This window comes from Schistocerca gregaria, chromosome 1, assembly GCF_023897955.1.
Source record: "Schistocerca gregaria isolate iqSchGreg1 chromosome 1, iqSchGreg1.2, whole genome shotgun sequence".
Lineage (NCBI taxonomy): Eukaryota > Metazoa > Arthropoda > Insecta > Orthoptera > Acrididae > Schistocerca > Schistocerca gregaria.
Window position 1 is genome coordinate 514,994,757 of NC_064920.1, and position 23,757 is coordinate 515,018,513.

At 38.5% G+C, this 23,757-nt stretch overlaps 1 protein-coding gene across 1 annotated transcript in view; it reads left to right on the plus strand.

Moving 5' to 3' along the window:
- LOC126354501 (condensin complex subunit 1-like) overlaps positions 1 to 23,757 on the plus strand; it is a 169,626-nt gene that overhangs the window by 100,464 nt on the left and 45,405 nt on the right. The window contains exons 12-15 of the mRNA XM_050004228.1: positions 4,332 to 4,585; positions 4,672 to 4,804; positions 7,304 to 7,392; positions 22,959 to 23,093. Coding sequence (XP_049860185.1) covers positions 4,332 to 4,585; positions 4,672 to 4,804; positions 7,304 to 7,392; positions 22,959 to 23,093 — 611 coding nt within the window. The remainder of the gene's footprint in view (positions 1 to 4,331; positions 4,586 to 4,671; positions 4,805 to 7,303; positions 7,393 to 22,958; positions 23,094 to 23,757) is intronic.

Sequence of the window (23,757 nt, forward strand, 5' to 3'; positions counted from 1 at the left end):
AACAGAAAAGATTTTTTATTTCTTTTTAGATATAATATCGAGAGAGACAATATTATGTCAGAATTATGTCCTCGCAGTCATTATTGCAAAAAGCGTTTTGATCAAAATGCCGTATGTTTTTCAAATAATGAAAATGCCACTCCCAGTCCCAATCCCTTGCCACAGGGACCATATTGCTGTGGAGGATGCAGGTGCAAGTTCTGTCACAGGCAAATCCTTTCACAGGCTTATCAGAGGCTGGGCCGCCTGCGAAAGCAGCTGTATACCATCTCTGCTGTAATCATTTCACAGCTTCTTATATTGCTATGACTACTGACCAGCTGTCTAACAGGATGAATGGCAATTGTCAAATTGTGGCCAAGAGCAGAGTGGACCACTCTGTGGCAGCTGAGCATGTTGTTGTTGTTGTGCTCTTCAGTCCTGAGACTGGTTTGATGCAGCTCTCCATGCTACTCTATCCTGTGCAAGCTTCTTCATCTCCCAGTACCTACTACAACCTACATCTTTCTGAATCTGCTTAGTGTACTCATCTCTCGGTCTCCCTCTACGATTTTTACCCTCCACACTGCCCTCCAATGCTAAATTTGTGATCCCTTGATGCCTCAAAACATGTCCTACCAACCGATCCCTTCTTCTAGTCAAGTTGTGCCACAAACTTCTCTTCTCCCCAATCCTATTCAATACCTCCTCATTAGTTACGTGATCTATCCACCTTATCTTCAGTATTCTTCTGTAGCACCACATTTCGAAAGCTTCTATTCTCTTCTTGTCCAAACTAGTATCGTCCGTGTTTCACTTCCATACATGGCTACACTCCAAACAAATATTTTCAGAAATGACTTCCTGACACTTAAATCTATATTCGATGTTAACAAATTTCTCTTCTTCAGAAACGCTTTCCTTGCCATTGCCAGTCTACATTTTATATCCTCTCTACTTCGACCATCATCAGTTATTTTACTTCCTAAATAGCAAAACTCCTTTACTACTTTAAGTGTCTCATTTCCTAATCCAATTCCCTCAGCATCACCCGATTTAATTTGACTACATTCCATTATCCTCGTTTTGCTTTTGTTGATGTTCATCTTATATCCTCCTCTCAAGACACTGTCCATTCCGTTCAACTGCTCTTCCAAGTCCTTTGCCGTCTCTGACAGAATTACAATGTCATCGGCGAACCTCAAAGTTTTTACTTCGTCTCCATGAATTTTAATACCTACTCCAAATTATTCTTTTGTTTCCTTTACTGCTTGCTCAATATACAGATTGAATAACATCGGTGAGAGGCTACAACCCTGTCTCACTCCTTTCCCAACCACTGCTTCCCTTTCATGCCCCTCGACTCTTATGACTGCCATCTGGTTTCTGTACAAATTGTAAATAGCCAGCTGAGCATAACACGCTTGATTTCAGTGTCTGCTCCACAGTCTGTGCCCTCCACAACCCAACCAAATTCTCTGATCCGAAAATTATATCAGCCTCAATCTATAGTAACCTGCTGTTCCCACACCTTCCATCCAACAGTTTCTGCCCACTCTGTCGTATCGCCTCCTCCTAATTCGTGTCATCATCGTCCCCCACATTGTGCTCTGCTCTCTGGCAATGCTGTCAGTCTTTTCCCCACTCTGCTGCTCTCTTTTTCCACTGCCCATTCCTCCTGTCCCCCCACCCCCACCCCCACCCCCACAGTCTCCTTACACCATACCAGGCAGCCTTGTCTGCCCACCATCGAGTCACTACACACTCCGTCAGGCAATGCTAATTCCTTTCTTCCCACCCATACCCTAATATCCCTCTTCCTTCCCTGCCCCACTCAAGATAGCTGCTTCCACTTTGACACGACAGCAGTGCCATTGGCCAGAGAGAGCGGTCGTATGTGCATGAGGTGTGTCTGCTTGTGTGAATGTTTGTGTGTTTTCTTTTCTAAAGAAAGCTGTGGCCAAAAACTCAGTGTGTAGTGGTCTTTAGCATTGTGTATGTCTGCAATTCTGTGTCTCATCTTCATGGTGAGTAGCACTTAATCATTTTCATAGTATTGCTATATGTTTTTCTTTTTCTTAAATGACATATGATATGTTTCATAATGTTCAGAAGGTTTTGATTGAAAATTATGAATTATTTACAAATAAAGGAGACAGGTCACCGAAAGGCAGAAGTATTGTGTTGTCAATAGGCCCATAAACAAAAGATGCAGAGCTTGGCTAGCTTTTGGAATGCGTGCATGTGCATATTTTTTACTACAGCTAGAAAATGGAAGTGCATTCCTAAAGCTAGCCCAACTGTATCTTTTCTTTGTGTGCCTGTCAACAATGCAGCGCTTCTGCCTTTCTGGTGAGTCATCTCCTTTATTCCTAAATAGAATGTACGTTTTACAGTTTTGTAGTATAAGGTAATGAAAACCAAAATAGATTTTCCCACAGCCAAAGCTTTTTACTCTGCTCTTGACTTCTCGTTTCATTCCAGTTGGTATCAGTTGTAGGAAACTACTGATGATTAGAGGTGACATTGCATTTTTCATAAAATGAGTCTCTTACTAGTTCTATTAACTTAGGAATTAACACAATATCTAGCACTGATGTTCTGTCATAGTTCCCTGTACCCAGCTAAGATAGAAAGTACCACAATTAACAGCAACTAGTGATATGATCCAAATATTCTCATTCTTTTCACTTTTATTAATTGTTTTGGTGGAAAATACTTCTTGCAGTCAAGTATGCTCTTTTACATTATTATGGTACAGGAGTTGGTACCCCAGCTGGAGGGCACAAGCCGGTGCTTGGGGGTGCCAAGCTGAGAGGGATGCCAGATGCATCACAGCTGTGTAATTCCTATAGATTACATATCACAATTAGTAATGGCCGTTTGGGGCACCAAGTTGTGTGGGACACCCCAGTGAAAGGTTTGTATACAGTGTGTTTCCCAATTAGTGGTGGAAACTGATATGGGTGGTTGAAAATGTATGAGGGAAAAGCAGGCGGGAGAAGGTGCCAAATGAGAAGTCGCTTATATGCAGAAAGATCCTTGAACTGGCTGTGGTCCAATATTATCCTTGATGATTCGCTTGTGTGTAGACAGATTCTCGAACCGGCTGTGGTCTAGTATTATCATTTGTTGGATGACATAGTAACAAACAGTACATGTAAAGAGAGACTATCAATTCATTCAACAGAAACAGTATTTTTAAGGGTAACCCTCTCGAAAATATATGTTAATGAACAAATATTGAAATACTCCGGGTAATTCCCACATGTTCACTTCCACCATTTCTCACATACATCTCTTTAATTTCAAATTAATTTTAGTCAGTGTTGTTATGGTCTTCTGTCCAAAGGCATCCCCTGATGTGTGAGAATGTGTCCTATTAACCAATCCCTTCTTTTGGTCAAGTTGTGCCACAAATCTCGTCTCCTCAATTATATTTAGTACTTCCTCATTAATTACATGATTGACCAGTCTGATCTGCAACATTCGTATGTAGACCACATTTTGAGAGCTTCTACTCTCTTTCTACCTAAACTGTTTATTGTCCATGTCTCATTTCCATTCATGGCCACATCCCAGACAAATACCTTCAGAAAAGACTTCGTAACACTTAAATTATATTTGATGTTAACAGATTTCTCTTGCCATTGCCAGTCCACATTTTTATATCCTCTCTACTTTGGCAGTCATCAATTATTTTTATTAGTTTGCTGCCCAAATAGCAAAACTCATCTACTTTAAATGTCTCGTTTCCTAATCTTATTCCTTTAGCGTTACCTGATTCAATTTGACTACGCCATCATCCTTGTTTTGCTTTTGTTGATGTTCATCTTATATCCTCTTTTCAAAACAGTGTCCATTCCATTCAACTTCTCTTCTGAATCCTTCGCTGTGTCTGTCAGAATTACAATATCACCAGCAAAGCTCAATTTTTTTTCTTTTTCCCTGAAATTTAATTCCTACTTCAAATTTTTCTTTGTATTCTTTTACTGGTAGTTCATTGTCCAGATTGAATAACTTTGATGATAGGCTGCAACCTTGTCTCACTCCCTTGTCAGCCAGTGCTTTCCTTACATGCCCCTGACTCTTACTACTGCCGTCTGGTTTCTGTACAAGCTGTACATAGCCTTTTGCTCCCTGTGTTGTACCCCAGCTACCTTCAGAATTTCAAAGAGAGTATTCCAGTCAGCATTGTCAAAACCTTGCTAAATGTCTACAAATGCAATAAATGTAGTTTTGCCTTTCCTTAACATATAAGTTCTTCGTCTATTAACTAAAATACTACACTGTACCACACGGTTACTATGCAGCAGACATCACCTAATACATTTTGTTATATGTTGTTCCAGGATTCAATAGCATATGTGGAGCTAATGAACAAAGCCTTACCAGTTATATGTTCATTGCTAACTTCAATGCAAACAACAGATATAGTGGAGGCAATTGAATTCATCACCAGTGCTTACCAATTTGGTTTATCTCAGGCAGAGAACAGCATGCGAGAACTATTGACTTTGGTGCTGTCTGGAAATGAATCTGTTCTGTCTGCTGTATCTGAAGCTTATTACCAGGTTTACCTTAAGACAGAAGAAACTGATTCAAGGTTAGTGATTTATATTATGTTAACAAACATGTCAAACATTTCTTTTTTGGCACAAAAATATGAACTGTTTAATCGTATTATTACAGGAAACATTCAGAAATTGTTGTGAAGAACTTGTGCCACTTAGTGTCTACAATTAATGCTGGACAAAAGGCAGCATTGGACAGTCTGCTGTTGGAATGGCTTAAGAAAGGCTACATAACTCCAGGTGACATACAGGTAGGTTAATTAAATTGCAGTCTTGTTCAAAATAACACAAGTTCTTGAATGCCCATTGCATATCATCTATGAAAGAGCGCCACCATTCTGAGCACAGGAGTTACAAAAATCCATACCAAGAGGAAGCCAAGGAGGAGGAGTTGTTAACTTATTGGCAGTTAGTGAAAATTAATTGGCCACAGTAAAAGCTGTGTGATCCTGTGAAGACCTTTTGAGGATTTACACTCATTATTACTCTTAAATATGAAATTACTTTGTCAATCATGAAAGGACCTATTAAGTATAATACTAACAGTTCTGGCACTCTGCTTTGTGGGATTTCGTACTTATAAAATGCTCTCAGTTAACTTGTAGATTGCGTTCCAAGCTTTTGATGATATCCTCTGTTGTCTTTGTTAAGAAAACAAATTAACTGTCAATGAGGTCATGGGAATCCACAGAGATGTGATGTACTAAAACCTTCTGTTCTCAGAAGCTGCACTGGCACTAGTTATTATACATTGCATACAACATTATTTTTATTCTAAGATTCACAAATGATGGCAGTTTGGACAAAATGAGACACAGGCGGGGTTGCAGTATGTTCTGTTCCAAGCAACACTTCTGGTAGGTGCATAAACATGCTTTGTACTTCAAATAAGCATGTATCTCATAAATTACGTCCCTCACATGCATATGTAAAATTTATCATTACCAATGACAACTTGAAATAAATGGAATGAAAATTCAGTAAATAACATGCTACAATAATGTTTAATGCTCACATTGCCCAAAACATTTACAGCAAAGCACTCCAAACACTACTAAAGCTCACTGGCTATTGGAGAATGAATGGCACAGGTGCATAGAACAATCCGAAACTCAACCTCTATCATTTGTGACTCCCAACTCTAGTACATTACAAAATAAAATGATACTCCCCTGTAGTCTCATAGTATCAAGTGCCTGCTTTCATGCATTGTTGAGTGCATGAGTCGTACCTCCATTAAATTTATTAATGCAGTCTAATTTTCGTCAGATGGTAATGACTTTATCACAGTAATCTGAAGAGTGGGGTAGATTACCTATCTCCTCAACCAAAAACTTACGATCGTTCATTAGTTTATATATGGCCACTCTCATGTTCCTCATTGTGGCACCTCAGAATTTGTATTTTACTTGATGGCTGTCTAATGTCTGGAAGTTAAAGTTTTCCCTCTCGTCAGGTTGTTGTAAGTTTCTTCTTCCAGTCAGGCTCTGCTCTTTATGGGTACTAAAACTATAGGAGTACAGAATTTCATTTAACTCGTGATTCATGATATCGGTAATTAAATAATAACTATATGATGCAACCACCTGCTTGTTTGAAGTGCTAAGGATTCTTCTTCGTGTATAATAAGCCACCTGGTGCTAGTAGACAAAAATACAGATTTCTGTTACCACAACTAGAATGCAATGGAACAAGTAATCCGTAAAAAAAATCTTCATCTGTTTATGAAACAAATTGAGCTCACATGATATTAATATTGCAGCTGGAGCCTGCTCCACTCAAGTTTTTGTTTCACATTACAGTTAAGCCACATGCTTATCAGCTGTGCCGCACTACACAAAACCAAGGAATGAGGGTCGGCACAGCATGACACATCTAGTGTGGACAGAACTGTACTGTACTGCGCAACTGCACAGTTGGTACACCAAACAAAATGGTAAATTTGTGTATCCTGTGTTTGGATAGTGTTTCTCGTTTTCCATTTTTACTGGCATTTATGCTGGAACATTGTTGTGAATCTATGAACAGTGTGCGCAATTCTGCCTTGGCCTGTGCCTTTCTGAGCTGCTGTGCACCATGCGTTTGTGCACAGCACATCCAATGTGGACATGGCTTTGCACTGCCCCAGTGCTGGTGTGACAAAAGCTTTGTTTATGGTTTGCCGGTGCTTCTATGCACTGCTTGTAAGTGGTGTTAAACTGAATGTTATTGGTGTGGTAGGTGATTGAATATCCTGTCCCAGAAATCGTTCCTTCCCAATTCTACTGCTAGGTGCTGGAAAGATGCGGCCCTCAACAAATTCTTCTCCTGTGACAACCTCATCATTTCAGAGTAGCACTTGCAACCTATATACTGTGTTGATTGACAGTGGCAGGTTGAAACGATGATGGCACTGTTTATGTCATTGCATGGTACAAGAGCTTGTGTTGTCAATCTATGCCAGTGAACATCGCTGTCACTGCCAATGACAAGTGAACTTCCTTAGGCAGAAACTATGTCAGTAAAACATTTTGCAATTTAGATTAGTGGGATTATGTTAAAAATAAAATCATCCTTAGGAGTGTCTTTAAAAAATGGGAGGGTCAAGCTTACATTTATGTTGTTATATATTAGTTTATAACATTGCAGCATTCTTGATAGCTATTTCATCATATTGTTAGTAGCAGTCTTCTGCCTGTCTCTTTTTTCCTCCAAGATATGAAACTTGATACTTCAAATAATATAGATTCATGGATGTTCGTTTGTTCCAGATTATGTGGGAGTGGGTGGCTATGGCAGAACCAGAAATAAGTGCAGAGGACAGCAGACATGCTTTGGTTTTGCTGGACATACTTGCTGTGTGAGTTGGATTTCACACAAGAGATTTAATGGAAAAAAACTCTTTTTTTAGTAACAAAACAGAAATGTTATGTTAACAAGTAATATGCAGCTGTCTCTCAGCAAAGACTGTTCAGACCAAAGACTTTGACACAGGTGTTTGTGTTGTCCTCATCATTTCATCGTTATCATCATTTGTGGCCATGGATAAATTTGAATGTGAAAAAAAACTGGGACTTTGTATGGGCACTAATAACCACACAGTTGAGCACCCCACAAACCAAACATCAACTACTCCTTTGACACACTTAAATGAAAAGCACGTAACTAGCAGCAGAAATGTAATTTTCATTCATTCTTCTTTGATAGATACACTTGTTTGCATGGCCATTCTAATATATTCCGTTTTAAAGCCAGCCTATACAAATTCTGGGAGTTGAGTTCTGTGAGGGAGAGTAGTAGCTTACCTTTTTTTCCCCATAAACTTACTTATGCTTGCAGAAATATAAGACATCATATTAATGAAAGGCCGACTCATTGAGTTTGAATTGTTCATAATTGTGCAGAATTTTCTTCAGTAACAGAGCCAAAAACACCATTCAAAACACCGTTTTTTAAAGACAAGCTCCTAAAGAATTACTTTTTCTACTTGGAGGGAAATGTTGGCATGCTTTTATTTAAAAAATTCCACTTATTTTATATTTGATGTTTTCCCCAACCCACTTTGCACTCTATTTTTTGTGCCTGCATTGTAGGTCAGGTCCATCTATCAACACTAATCATACTGGTGTCCAAAATTGTGCAAGGTTGGTCCATTTTTCCATAAAACCGTATAAACAGGTGACAGTAAAGTAGAAACAGTGTAAAGGATGCAGAACATAAACAATTGCAACATGCATAAAAGTAAACAAAAAGTTCTTTGTTTTTTCCAACTTAACGGATTTGCTCACACATTCTGACAGAGTTAACGCACTCAGTATGGTGTGTGACAACACCTGGCAGTAATACAGGCCTGGCGGCAACTAGGCATGTTGTGAATGATGTCATCAATTTCATGTTGAGGCAATAACACACATTCCTCCTGCAGAGATGCTTGCAAGTCTTGGAGAGTGGTTGGCAGATGCTACTGTGATACAACCTATCTTCCTACTGCATCCCAGACATGCTTCATGGAATTCAAACTGGGAGAACAAGCAGGCCATGCCGTGCGTGCAATAACTTCCATTTTCAAGAAAACTAATATTAGGCACCTGTGCTCTATGAGGTCTAGCATTATTATTCATAATTACGAAATCTGGGCCCACTCCACCTTGTAACGACCGCATATGATGTCCCAAGATCTCGTTACAATGCCTGACAGCAGTTAAAACCTGCCACTCCAACTGCACAATTCCATGATAAGGTATTATGAAGATGTATTAGAGTCATCAGCATAACGCGTGCCCACACTATTGGTACCCTCCGCAATACCGGTCTCTTTCCACAATGTCTGGATCCCAGGATCGTGTTCCATGTTACCTCCAATCATTCTCCAGATCAAATTGGGACTCGTCTGTTGTCCCAACATTCAGGTGGCATGTTGGCGACTCCACTCTACAGACATTCCCTTCTGTGGGAACGCATCAGAGGTTACATACAGAAGGTCTCCATTAACACAAGTCACCCTGCTGAAGTCTTCTATATGTTATTTGCCTCGATACAACAAGTCCAGTGGATGCTGTGAGGTCAGCAGCCAGTTGCCGTGTAGTATTAAGGCAGCACTGTCATGCTGTTACAGCCAAATAATGTCCCCTCTTTCTGATACCACATATGGTGGGCCCTGAATTGGTCTTTGGGAAACAGTTTTGATCTTTGTAAACTGTCACAACAAACAACAGAATGATTCACATGAAGCCATCGGGCTACATCAGTTTGCAACTGTCCTGTTTTCCTTCTTCTGACAGCCCTCTAGTGCAGAGTTTGGCAGGCATCTTCTCCATACCATGTGTGACTGTGTATACAATGATGCAGATGTGGGACTGTTGTGCAAACACTACCCTTTTGATAGGTGCACTGACGTCATCATTAGTGTGGTTGTCCATTCACCGGAATGCCATCTTCTGTGAAGAACACGCACGTTCAGACATATGTTGACAGTTTGTATGATTATATCGTGAATTACACATGGGATGGAGAAATGGTAGTTTGTTGCTTTAATGTAGGACCCCAGTGTATGATATCCCTCCAAAACAGAATTGAAAGAAGACCCTACACACATGTAGTATAGTTTTCTTTCTGTTTTGTGATACATATCATTATCTGATTGATCATACTCTTCCTTTTGCTACCATTTTCTCAAACAACCAAATTTTTTTTAAATAACTTAGAGTTTCAGTAATTTTGAATCAGAATCTGACTTTTATTGCTTTATGACAGTATTATGAAAAGGGTAGATTGGTGTTCCCTATATAGCAGAGATGCTGCATCACAGATAGCCACAAAAAAAAAAAGATTGTCAAACAAGTAAGCTTTCGGCCAAAAAGGCCTTCATCAGAATCACACACACACACACACGACCACAGTCTCTGGCTGCCGAGGTCAGACTGTGAGCAGCAGCACATCATAGAAGTAGTGATGCGCATGATGTGCAAAACATGCCTAATCCACCCACCCAGCACTTCCTATTCCAGCCCTGTCACAGGTTTATCGCACCCCGTCAGGGGCTGGGCCACCTGTGAAGGCAGCTATGTCATTTACCAGCTCTGCTGCAATTGTTGCACAGCTTCTTGTATTGGTATGGTGTTGCATGCTGGCCCGGGATGCTAGAGTTGGTGGTCGTGTGTGCGCGTGAGCGCATGCACTCTGATGAATGCTATGGCCGAAAACTGAGTGAGTGTCTTAATCATGCCTGTGTGCAACTTGACTTGTCTTTGCGGTAAGTAGCAATCTATCTTTTCCTACATTGTTCTTTCTTGAAGTCATAGATATCATAAATTGTACTTTCACCTTTTGGAAAGCCAAACCAATTTTTTGATATTGTATTAAATTTTTTTACAGAAATTTTGAATTTGATTTACAGCAATATTTCAGAAAATACATAAATAAGGGAAACTGTATGGTGCTTTCCCTTATATGCTTTGTATCCTTTCTTAAATACTGGTTTCTCTTGTGCATATTTCATAAAATCTGGATAGTAGCCTTCTTCAAATCATTAACTATTTTGGACAGTGGGTGTGCTATCGTATTCGAATCTGCGTTTATCATCTCGATAGTCTACCTCAGCTTTGAGTTTTGCTATAGTTATGAAGAACTTATTCAAATTTTCTGATATCTGAGCAAGATTTTAGATTACACACACACACACACACACACACACACACACACACACACACACACACTTGCTAGATTTGATTCAGATTTGAGGTTTGACACCTGTCCATAGAAACTGTCATTTATTTCTGTGCTCTTCAATTAATTTAGTGTTTTGCATTTTATTTGCTGCTTTCCCAACCTCTTAAACCGTTTTTGTATGATTTAACATAGTTAATAAACACACGACTCATCAAATTTCATCTCAGTGTTTAGCTGTCTCTTCCTATTACCACATGTTTTTTATGCCAAAACCATTCCATTTTAGTTTATTTGTTATGTTTGTTTGACAGACTATGAATGGAAATGTTTCATTGAAAATATGTAAAAACCTGTTGAAAGACTTAACAGAAAATTTGAACATGAGCCATGATGTTTGCACCAACTAATCTACAGCATATTTTCCTTACTGAACTGTCTGCTCGTGGAACATCTCTTTGCATTTTCTTCATTTATCATCAGTAAACTAGAGAGATCTGAGTGTCTAAGTTCAAAGAGAATTTGGCAGTGTTATAAATGTATACAGTAATTTGTTAAAATATTTACATATTGCTCCCTGCTTATTTACCATAGTGAAATTTAGTCTTATAGTTAAATTCATGACTTAAGAAATTAAGTTGAAGTGCTTGTTTGTTTGCTGTATATAGGATAAAATCAACATAAATTACTATTTTACCACTCTTTCCTGTTGTGAGTTTATGTAGAAGACACTAGAATTTATTTTAAAATAATTTGATTATATCACGAAGATGATAATAGTAATAAGAATTCTATCATTCTAATTCTACTCAGCAACTTTAAAATATAAGTTCTTCATTCAGTAATTTAAAATTGGCTCTTTTTATTGTAATGAGTTGTTAACCAGTATACAAGAGCATCCACGAGTTTCCTACAAAAGCTACTAGTTAATATAAATTTTCCTTTGTTTAAAACTGTGATGGAATCTTTTATAACACAGTGTTTCTTTAGGTAACTAACTTCGACATCATTTTTCTTCTCAAAGAATGATTTGCAGCTCATCATTTTTTGTGGTTTTATTCTGTGGATACATTGCACTTCCACCGTTTATGTTCCATTGCATTAAAAATGAAGACTTACACTTGCAGTTTTGAACATATTTACTTAAACATTTAGCAAAAAGTTAAGGAACTTAATGTGTTTAGATGCAAGCCATACTGTGCTTTACAACTCGTAATAATAAACTTGTTTGAGTCTACAAATATTGCTCCTAATCCATTACACTCACCTTGATTGCTGTAGTTTATTTTCTCTTTACATCTGTCAGTAACTGATCTTCTGTCCAATATGCCATACAATATAATTTTTTAATGTGGGTAAATACTTTTCGCTGATCAGGTAATCTTCATTGTTTCGCAAACCAGCTCCTCTTTATTGCAGCCCGTCTTATGCTCTGAGACAATATTACTTCTACTGTCCAAACACTTGAGAGCATGCTCACATACGTGACACATAGGTGAGAAAAGAAACAGGCCCACCTGACAAATCAGTCCTCTGCCATAAAGTTCGTCAGCTCATAATTAATGACACAACACGAACCATAATCCGTCCCAGACTAACAGGCATCCTTATTGCCAGTTATTTGCAGGATGGAGTGTCTTTAAGCAAACATACTTGGTTCGATTGTTCTTGTGTAATATATGTACATTGGTTCCCAGCCAAAATGTCCACATCTAGTAATTAGTTTTCCATTCTTTAGCCACAAATATCCACTGGTAAATAATTATGCTTCAAACCGTAGTACTGCAGGTAGGCCTTTAAATATGTCTGCTTGTGTCTGTGTATGTGCGAATGGATGGATATGTGTGTGTGTGTGTGTGTGTGTGTGTGTGTGTGTGTGTGTGTGTGTGTGTGTGTGTGTGTGTGTGTGTGTGTGTGGGCGCGCGCGCGAGTGTACACCTGTCCTTTTTTTCCCCTAAGGGAAGTCTTTCCGCTCCCGGGATTGGAATGACTCCTTACCCTCTCCCTTAAAACCCACATCCTTTCGTCTTTCCCTCTCCTTCCTGAAGAAGCAACCATCGGTTGCGAAAGCTTGTAATTCTGTGTGTGTGTTTGTGTGTTTTGTTCATGTGCCTGTCTGCCGGCACTTTCCCGCTTGGTAAGTCTTGGAATCTTTGTTTTTAATATATTTTTCCCATGTGGAAGTTTCTTTCTATTTTATTTAAACCATTTATGTATATAGACAACAACAGTGGCTCTGTCACACCTCCCCGGGGCTCTCCTGACAAGACCTTTGTCTCTTATGAACACTCATCATAGAGGACAACATAATGGGTTCTATTATTTAAGAAGTCTTCGAGCCACTCACATATCTGTGAACTTATTCCAAATGCTTGTACATTCGTTAACAGCCTGCAGTGGGACACCATGTCATATACTTCCTGGAAATCTAGAAATATGGAATCTACCTGTTAGCCCTAATCCATTGTTCACATTATATCATGTGAGAAAGGACAAGCTGAGTTATGCACAAGCGATGCTTTCTAAAATCGTGGTGATTTGTAGACGTAAGCTTATCTGTCTCAAGCTTATTGTGTTTGAACTGAGAAGATATTCAAGGATTCTGCAGCAAACAGAAGTTAGGGATATTGGTCTGTAATTTTACAGATCCATTTTTTTACCTTTCTTACATAGTGGAGTCACCTGCACTTTTTTTCCAGTTGCTTGGGACTTCGTGCTGGGCAAGAGATTCATGATAAATGCAGGCTAGGTAAGGGGCCAATGCCTTAGAGTAATCCATGTAAAATCGAACTGGGATTCCATCCAGACCTGCTGATTTATTTGATATCACATCTTTCAGTTGTTTCTCTATGCCAGGTATGCTTATTACTATGTTGTCTATATGGGAGTATGTCCGATGATCAAATGGCGCTGTGCTTGTTTGATTTTCCTGTGTGAATGAGTTCTTGAATATGAAATTTCAAACCGTCTTTCATTTTGCTATCTTCAACTGCCACACTAGACTGGTCACTAAGGGACTGAACGGAAGCCTTAGACCCACTTAGCGATTTTACATAAGACCAGAATGTTCTCAGGTTCTCAGCCAGATCCTTTTTTAAGGTGTGACGTTGATGGTAGTTTTATGCTTTGCCCAAAGGTCTTTTCATATACGCACAAATCTCTACCAACCTCAGCTTGTTGTCATTTGTGCATTCCACTTCGAACTAAGAGTGGGGCAGCCTCTGCTTCCTCAGCAAATGCCAAATTTCTTTATTAAACCATGGTGGGTTATTCCTACCCTTTATCCACTTTCCAGGCACATAACTCTCCAGACAATGGTTTAGAATCTGCTTAAACTTTGCCTGTAATTCCTCTACAGCCATCTTACTGGAACTAAGTGATGCCAATTCACTATCAAGTGAGATGCTAATAACTACTTATCTGCTCTATCTAGCAGAAACACTCTCTTAGCCTTCTTTACTGATTTATTATCTTTCATAATTGTAGTTGTCATGATGACATCATGATTGCTAATTTCCATTTCTATACTGACATCTTCAATAAGGTCTGGCCTAGAATGAAATTTTCACTCTACAGCGGAGTTTACGCTGATATGAAACTTCCTGGCAGATTAAAACTGTGTGCCAGACAGAGACTCGAACTCGACACCTGCATGGTGCTTCTGTGAAGTTTGGAAAGTAGGATATGAGGTACTGGCAGAATTAAAGCTGTGAGGATGGGGCATGAGTCGTGCTTGGTAGCTCAGTTGGTAGAGCACTTGCCCGTGAATGGCAAAGGTCCTGAGTTCGAGTCTCGGTCTGGCACAGTTTTAATCTGCCAGGAAGTTTCAAGGTATGACCGACCTTTTTGTAGCTACAAAGTCGAAGATATTTCCATTGTGTGTGGGTTGCTGAACTAACTGCTTAAGACAGTTTCCAGAAAACATGTTCAGAAGTATTTCTTAGGGCTGGTTGTCTGTACCCCCTGCAGTGAATCCATAGACATCCCAGTCTATACCCAATAGGTTAAAGTTGCCTCCAACTAGTATTGCGTGATATGGGTATTTACACGCTATCGACTGAAGAATTTCTTTGGATAACTCTAGAAATGTCACAGTAGCATCGGGTGGCCACTAAAAAATCCAACAGTTAACTTGGTGTCACTTACACCTGTTATATGCAGCCAGATGACTTCACTGTTACATTCAGCTTTGACATCAGTAGAAATAGTATTTTTATCAGCTGTAATTAATACACCCCCTCCTATGGCCTCAAATCTTTCTGATATACATTCCCAGGCCCATTAAATACATCAGAGCTTTCCACTTCAAGTTTCAGGGAGCTCTTGGTCACAGGAATAATTTGAGTATGAGAACTTTCCTGGAGGGCAGTGAATTCGGGAACTTGATTACGAATACTATGACAGTTTACTGATTAAATTGTGACAGTTGAAGTGTCCTTCTTCCAAACACCCTTTGACTTCCCTCACTGCATGTTCTTTTGACAGTGTTGCTGCTCTCTGTTAGTAAAACAGTGCCCCATATCTGTTTTTAATCCATTTATTCATAATAATATATTGAATTCTCTCTCTCTCTCTCTCTCTCTCTCTCTCTCTCTCTCTCTCTCTCTCTCTCTCTCTCTCTCTAAATAAACACCGGTTTACAGTAATGGATTTCAAAGTAGACAACAGCATAATTATATTAATTTTCAATGTTTACCAGTATTAGAAATAAACTGTTATTTAAATTCATGCAAATTCTGTCTCTGAGATTTGGTTATGCTTGTACAGCGGTAAAGCACTCTAGCAATGTCACCTAGAGGGTGCTAGCATTACACGTATACAAAGTCACACTATTTGGTACTTAGATGGCACATATTCAACCATTCTGACATTCATACCTCAAGTAACCTTCAGGCACCAGGGGAACATTAATCAAATGCCATCCATACGGATGGTGTAGGCACCCACTCAAAGGTATTTCATTCTACTAATTTCTCTAGTTAATAGTCCCTTCATAATTTTTACAGTGCTGTAATAGTATCCATAGATAGTTTACTGGACCTGTTATTTCTATCCAACACATCGCATATGTTCAAATAAAACTTTTCTGTTAAGAATGGGAATTCGAAATTACTGTTTAATCTTATAAGAGAATATATTAGCATTATGTGTATTGTTGGCAGCTGAGAATTATGTGCAGTAGGAATATGGGCATGAGTGGGCTGATGTGGTCTAAACCAGTGTTCTGCAACCTATTACTCATGGTACCGCAAGACAGGCCCAGACTTTTAATAAAGCATACAAAAATGACCGCCTCTAGTAATATAATTATAAATTGTTACATTGGTATGTAATCTTCTATGATTATTATTGTTGTTATTGTTGTTTTTTTATAAAGCAGCAATAATACTCATGCACTTTTTAACAACCTATTAACTTTAGTTCACAGTAGTAAATAGACATTGGCAATATGAATTTTAAAGTAATTAAATCCATTTATGTCTTCATTGAGATACTTGAGTCTGGTTAGCTGCATACAGACACTGATTTGTGGCAGAATTGTGTACAAAGCAAGCTCCACTTCTTCATTGATTGATTTGAGTCTCTGTTTGATGTTTTAATTTCAGTCAATGTTGAGGAATCGAGTTCACACAAATATGTAGTTGAAAATGGTAATAACATGTTAACTGTCGTCTCAGAGATAGATAAGCTTTCACTGCTCATTGACAAACATAATGTATCCAACTGCACCATCAAAAATTTTAATTTACATGCTCTGTCTGCTTTTAAATGTATCAGTTCCTATTGCAAGCAAAAACATAAATCATTCAGATGTTTTGAATCCATGAGTGGATCACGAACTTAGTCAGAATCTTCAATACTCTCTTTAAAGGAATCTTCAGTAGCCTCCTAAACCTAAAAGTATTTTTTTAAATTCTGTTGGAAGAGTACTAAATGTTCTGTAATTCATTGCGTGATGTGGGTATTTCCACGCTACTGACTGTACATACAGTTGAGAACTTTTCACACAATCCATTTTTTATCATCTATATCCACAAATTTAAATTATTAATATCATTGAATATTATTAAAATTCTCAGAATATTTTTGTTTCTATCTTGCATTTGTGTACTTAGTTCACAAAAATATTGGGAAGATTTGCCAACTTAGATACTGATTCATCATCTTCAAATAAATCCACATATTGTTGCCTCTCAGTAGTCAAAAATGCTAGTACCTCATCTATAAGTTCAAACGTTCACATTAACACTGTACACCAAGATAATGATAATACTTTGGTATAAAGCAGAAGTGTAGTGTGCTTGGATCCCATTTCTTGACACAAAAAGTTAGAAAGCTGTGTGTTTCGGGACCACAATTTGATGAAGTTCATGGTATTTACCACTTTCCTGTCATAATTTTCAGAGTAGATGGCAATGACTAAGCAACAATGGCTTCGTGGTGAATGAGAGAATAGTCGTTCATAAGTTAGGACTAACTTCGCGTACTTCACCCACAAACCCTTTCACTCAACCTGTCATAGAAATGGCTCAGTCTGTACAAACACTAATGCAATTCCCCATTTTAATTCATTATGGACCAAATATTCAATAGTCGCACAAACTGTTTCTTCAGTGGTTGCTTATTTGGGCTCTTCTTTGCAATAAAAGAAAATACTTGTAGTTACATCTGTAGACATACTCTATGATCAAAAGTATCTGGACACCTGGCTGAAAATGAATTAAAAGTTTGTGGCACCCTCCATCAGTAATTCTGGAATTCAGTATCGTGTTAGCCCTTCCTTAGCTTTGATGACAGCTTCCACTCTCACAAGCATACATTCAATCAGGTGCTGGAAGGTTTCTTGGGTAATGGCAGCCCATTGTTCACGAAGTGCTGCACTGAGGAGAGGTATCGATGTCGGTCGGTGAGGCCTGGCACGAAGTCGGCGTTCCAAAACATCCCAAAGGTGTTCTATAGGATTCAGATCAGCACTCTGTGCAGGCCAGTCGATTACAGGGATGTTATCGTCATGTCACTACTCTGCCATAGGCCATGCATTATGAACAGGTGCTCGATCGTGTTGAAAGATGCAAACGCCATCCCCGAATTGCTGTTCAACAGTGGGAAGCAAGAAGTTGTTTAAAGATCAATGTAGGCCTGTGCTGTGATAGTGTCACGCAAAACAAGTGGTGCAAGCCCCCTCCATGAAAAATGCAACCACACCGTAACACCACCATCGCCTCCATCGCACTATATACACTGGCTGTCGATGTTCACTGGGTATTCGCAATACCGACACCCTGCCATCGGATAGCCACATTGTGTACTACGATTCGTCGCTCCACACAATGTTTTTCCACTGTTCAGTCATCCAATGTTTACACTCCTTACACCAAGTGAGGCTTCGTTTGGCATTTACCTTCGTGATGTGTGGCTTATGAGCAGCCACTTGACCATTAATTCAAAGTTTTCTCACCTCCTGCCTAACTGTCATAATACTTGCTGTGGATCCTGATGCATTGTGGAATTACTGTGTGATGGTCTGGATATATGTCTGCCTATTACACATTACAACCCTCTTCAACTGTCGTTGGCCTGTATACTTTTGTGCTGACTTGTCCCTTCACGTTTCCGCTTCACTATCACGCTGGAAACAGTGGACCTAGGGATGTTTAGGAGTGTGGAAATCTCACGTACAGGTGTATGACACAAGTGACACCCAATCACCTGACCACGTTCGAAGTCTGTGAGTTCTGCGAAGTTCCCCATACTGCTTTCTCATGAAGTTTTATGAGTACTGATGTCGCTAATATGGAGTATCTGGCAGTAGGTGGCAGCACAATGCACCTAATATAAAAACATATGTTTTTGGGGGTGTTTGGATAGTTTTGATCACACAGTGTACCTTATGCGGGAAGGAAACTGTACATGACCATCTATATCCCTGCACATCAGTGAGAAGTGAGAACTTTAAACCATTCTTTATTTGCTCCTTCTAAATATTTTCAATGTCACTAAGTTGGTGGCTGATTGCGTCAGCAGAGAAAGAAATGTTGCGTCTGAACCAAGGACAATTTTTACCATTTTATTACTCACAAGCAATAACAATGTTTCTGCTATTGTTAGTGGTTTTCCAATTGTGATAAGTTCAGATACCTGTACTTTTTGTGAAACATGTCCCAATGTAGCCATGAGCTTTTCTTCCAAATTAGCAGACAAATGTCATTTCAATTTACTGTGCACTATACCAGAATTAATGAGTTCCCATCTTTCCCCCACCCCTCCTCTCTCTCTCTCTCTCTCTCTCTCTCTCTCTCTCTCTCTCTCTCTCTCTCTCTCTCTCTCTCTCTCTCTCTACCCCCCTCCTCCCTCACTCTTCCTACCACCCCTATCCGCATGGGCTCAATGGTTTCACTACTTGGAATCGAGGATGGTCCATTCCGTACAGTGAACTTATGATTATTGGGGACTGGGGACTATTAGTGTTTAAAAACAGAGTAATAGAAAATTCTAGTGTAGCAATCACAATATTCGCCCTACTGCGGAGCACAGCTGTGATAAAACTGACTGAAATACTCAAGACTCCGGAAAGTCCAGGGTTGAATAAGAACAACAATTTTATAATTTAATCTATGGTCACAAACTTTTGTTAACAGATTACCGGTTTTAGTCTATAACAACGATCATCAGATCTACATCAAAAATATGGGTCAATGTTTTATTCCCGATAATGTCGCAGCTTGCGGAACAACAATATTGTTGAACGGAAATACGTTACTGATGTTTGACGATGTCCAAGTGCGAGTGGTGAACAAAAAGAGCAATAAAATTTAAGAATTGGCTGCAGATGGAAGTAAATATCAAAATAAGGCAACAAAAGTAGTAATAGAGGGACACTTCTGCGATCCCCAGAATTTTAGGGAAAAACACAGACATCCAGCCATGCACAAAAGATGCATGCAGTCTCACAAAGCAGTGTCACTCTAGTGGCATTGCCAGTCCAGTGGCACAGGCAAGAATAAAATTAACTTCCGAAAGCAAAAATATAACAATATTGAATAAATAAATTACATTTAATATATATGAAAATGTAACCATTGTCAGCATGTCTTAATAATTAAAGAACAAGTAAGCACATTTGTCCCTAAAATCAAAGTAAATAAATTACATTTAATTTCTTTGAAAATGTAAAGTTTCGCGGTATCTCCAAAATCAAAATCTCTAATTCCTTAAACTAATTTGTTACTGTTTGTATCACACCCTTCACTTTCTGGAGGCACACCATTGCAGAGCTTTAGACAGATAGTGCACTGTTCTATAATCATTTTCGAGAATGCAGTTATGTGAAAAACTAATTGGCTGATATGAAGAGATTCGGCTGATATAAATATGTCAAATCATCCGATATCTTAAGTGCACTACTAGTTCCGAACTAATAGCGGTCAAATTCACCAATTGTTTACTGGTATCAGTAAGTAACTACTGTATGAATATTTCATTAATACGGGTAATGTGTATGCAACTACTGAGGCGCGCCTCGAGGATGTTTTCTTCCTTTAAAAAAAATGAAATTGCTAATGGTAGGATTTTCTCTTCTGTTTCCTGCTGATAGTGTAGATGTGATGCGTGCATTCAAGTTTTACTTGAATTTACCCTTTTGGCCGTGGAGCCATAAATAAAATAGTCAAACTGTGATCATAAACAGTGAACAGCGATATGCAAGGCTGACAATCTAGTCTACTGGTAAGGTAATATTTTACAGGCAGCCAATATCTTGTTTCCTGGGTAGGTGTAGCACGAAAGACGCCCCCCGTCCCCCACAGGCTTTCTTTTCAGCTGCCTACAGTAGTTCTGTTTCATTACACATAAGTATTATTCACTGAAAAAGATGGGAGGTGGGGCACTGCCGTGCATTATATGGAAGTACTCTCTGTAAAGCAACAAGTATCATCATTCAGGGTGTATACGATCCAGGAAAAACCCGGGAATTTTTTCATCCGGGAAAAACACGGGAATATTTTAGAATTCAGGGATATTGTTTTGTTTTAGTTTTCAGTTAAATTTTTGTAATTTTGACTGGTAAGAAATAGTACTCTAACAAAGGATATTACTGCATCCTGCTACTGCAGAATGATACTGCAGCAATGAAAACATGAACAAGAGAAAAAAACTAAAATAAAACCTAAGTAGTGAAGGAAATGCGCCATGTACGTAACAGAACACAGTGCTCATACAAATGTCTGCAATAGCAAAATGTGTCAAAGGCTTGAGGAAGACTATGCAATCCTTTCATAACAACAAATTGCCTCCGATGAGCATGTCGTAACAACTGTTTACATTAGATTCGTGTGAGCAGTTGCGAGCTGGCATGTACAGTTGAGTCGCGCATGTTACTTCTCCCACTTCTGGCCACAAACATGTGGCTGTTAGCTGTATAAGTAGGCAGCAAGAAAAATTTTAGGGGCACGCACAAGCTGCCATATTCACTGGGAGCAAATCGGGGTATCTGCCCCAGGCGGCAATTTCAGTCAAGCATTAATTGCCTTGCTGAACAATGAAGTTATTTTTGTCAGTTTGCTAAAGAAATATGGCTTTATTAATCTTTTCCGCTGAGGCAGTCAATTTATTTGAAACAAAGTGTTTAATTCCCCACTATTGGCTAGTTTCAACTGTTCACTGCATTTAAAAAGAGCATATTTTCATCTTCTAGGACGTATGGCATTATGCCATAATAAAGAACCAAAAATGAGATAATACAGTACTGGTACTTCAAGAAAATTTACAACCGAATCTGGACATGCGAATGTGCACTAGTATCCAAATTATGCATTTTGGTATGGTTCACGAAATTCCTCTGATGTCTTGTTTCTTTTATGGCATAATGTAAGATCTTTTAATGTCTTACACATACGAACATACGGGCTTCCTGCGTCATTGTAGTTGCGCAAGTGCGGTGACGCCTCTTATCTGGCGCTCTCTGATAATTGCTGAAACAAACCTCTTTCTAACAGGTCGCAGGATAATATTGCGAATGATTGATTGAAAAGCGTTACTTTCAAAGTAAATTTCCTTTTACACATGATGAACAAAGTGCGAGAATGTGCGGTGAATTTCTTGAATCACAGTGTGTGTGACTCTCATTGAAAAATCAACTATTTCAGGATGACCGTTTAGAAAAAAATTCGAGCCCAGAAGATCAGACATTTATGGCGGTATTAAAAATTTTACTGGCACATTTGTGTGCTGTATCTTAAAGTGTAACACGCAGAAAAAAGATCAACATTATATGTGAAAGTTTAGCTTCTCTTGCTGCTTATTAATCATAGAGACCATTATTATATGTGAAAGTTTTGCTTTTCTTGTAGCAACACGATGTATAGTAATTCACACCATTAACTTTTCATATTTGAGTGTATGCGCCACTTATCAGTGATGATACTATTAGCTGACTACATCACGCGTCCTTAGCTCTGAATATCTGCTGTATCGGCTGGCGAAATCACGTGACATGAGCTATGACTGGCTTTCAAAAGCAGATCACAATCTCAATTTCAATGCTTCGCAAAGTAACATGTAGTGTGTGGTGGAATTAGAATTTATACTTTCGTAATACGAAAATATGCTGAGTACATGGCCTTTTTTTCTGAGTTTCATTTTCTAAACGTCTGAGAAACTCTACGCCCGTGTATAAAACCATTACCACTCAAAAGATTGCTAAGTTTTACAGTTTGGAGAAAAAGTATACTGTCACTTAACACGGAAAAAGTGTATTTTCACCCAGGAGAAAGTGTGTTTTCAATGGGGAAATTTGGGAAAAATCCAGGATTTTTTTTTTCCTTGTCCGCATACACACTCTGTCATTCTATTGTGTTATTGTATTGTGTATGTTTTGAATTATAGGTTGAACATTAGGTACGATTTCCTTATTATTGCATGTTTAATTATTGCTATTTTGTTGTCCTAGTGTTCAGGTGCCATTAAGAAAACATACTTTATCATACATAGCATATGATGGCCTTCACTTGTTTTCATATCTGTTGTCCAAGAAATCATTAAAAGCAGAAACAGAATACATATAAAGTACAGGCCCCAGTGTTGCCAGTTGCCCCAAGAGGCCAGCCAAAGCACTTGGTGTGGAGCTTAGAAAGAAAGTAAACTGTTGATGTCACACTGTATTATCTGTTTCCCTCTACATATAACACATCAGTTGGCTACATTCTAGATGCATATTACACCAGTAATCACCTATGTTTTATAATTTGCCTTTCTTCCCCACAGAGAGAAATCAGATATGATGAAAACAAGATTGCCATTTCTCCTTGCTGCTTGTCTAGGAGAACGTGGTCAAAAGGATTTTCTTCTTGTTACCATTACTTGTCGACTGATTGCAAAATCTCACAGAGATTCTGAAAGGTAGGGAAACACTGATATTTGTTAGCAATATTTTAACATGTTTGATAGATATAATTTAATCTAGGAATTCTGTGATTGTGTGCCAGTGTTTGTCTCAAGATAGGATATATAAAAAATAACAAGAAGACAACTTTCCTTTGAAAGGATGAACTTCCAGTCAGGGACTCACACAGACCTCTTGTGTACTCCAGTTTTTAAATAGAGATGAAATTTTTGCAAGAAGATATGACAGGAGAAAACCGTGGAGGATAAATCAGAGCAAAAGAAATGAAATGCTTAAAGGTGACAGTTACCAGTTGTCTTTGAGAGGCACTTACATTTGAAGGGGTTTATTGCATAATGGTGTTAAGTCAATTTTGCGCATTTTGAAAAATAAAACATTATGTGAAACATTGTACAGGAAGACCACGAGTCCTAATAAAAGTAAGTATCAAGATATTTAGTCTAATAAAGAAAAGGATTGATACTGGAACATAAATTGTAGTAATACTAATATTATCACTATAATTATTATAAATTCCATGAATTTCACTTTGAATTAACAACACTTGAACACAATTATATGTAGTAATATTAATGTTGTCATCATAATTGTGTATTAATTGAATGGACTTCAGTTTGAATTAGCACATAAATACATCCCATCATCTTTGTTCCTGAAAGT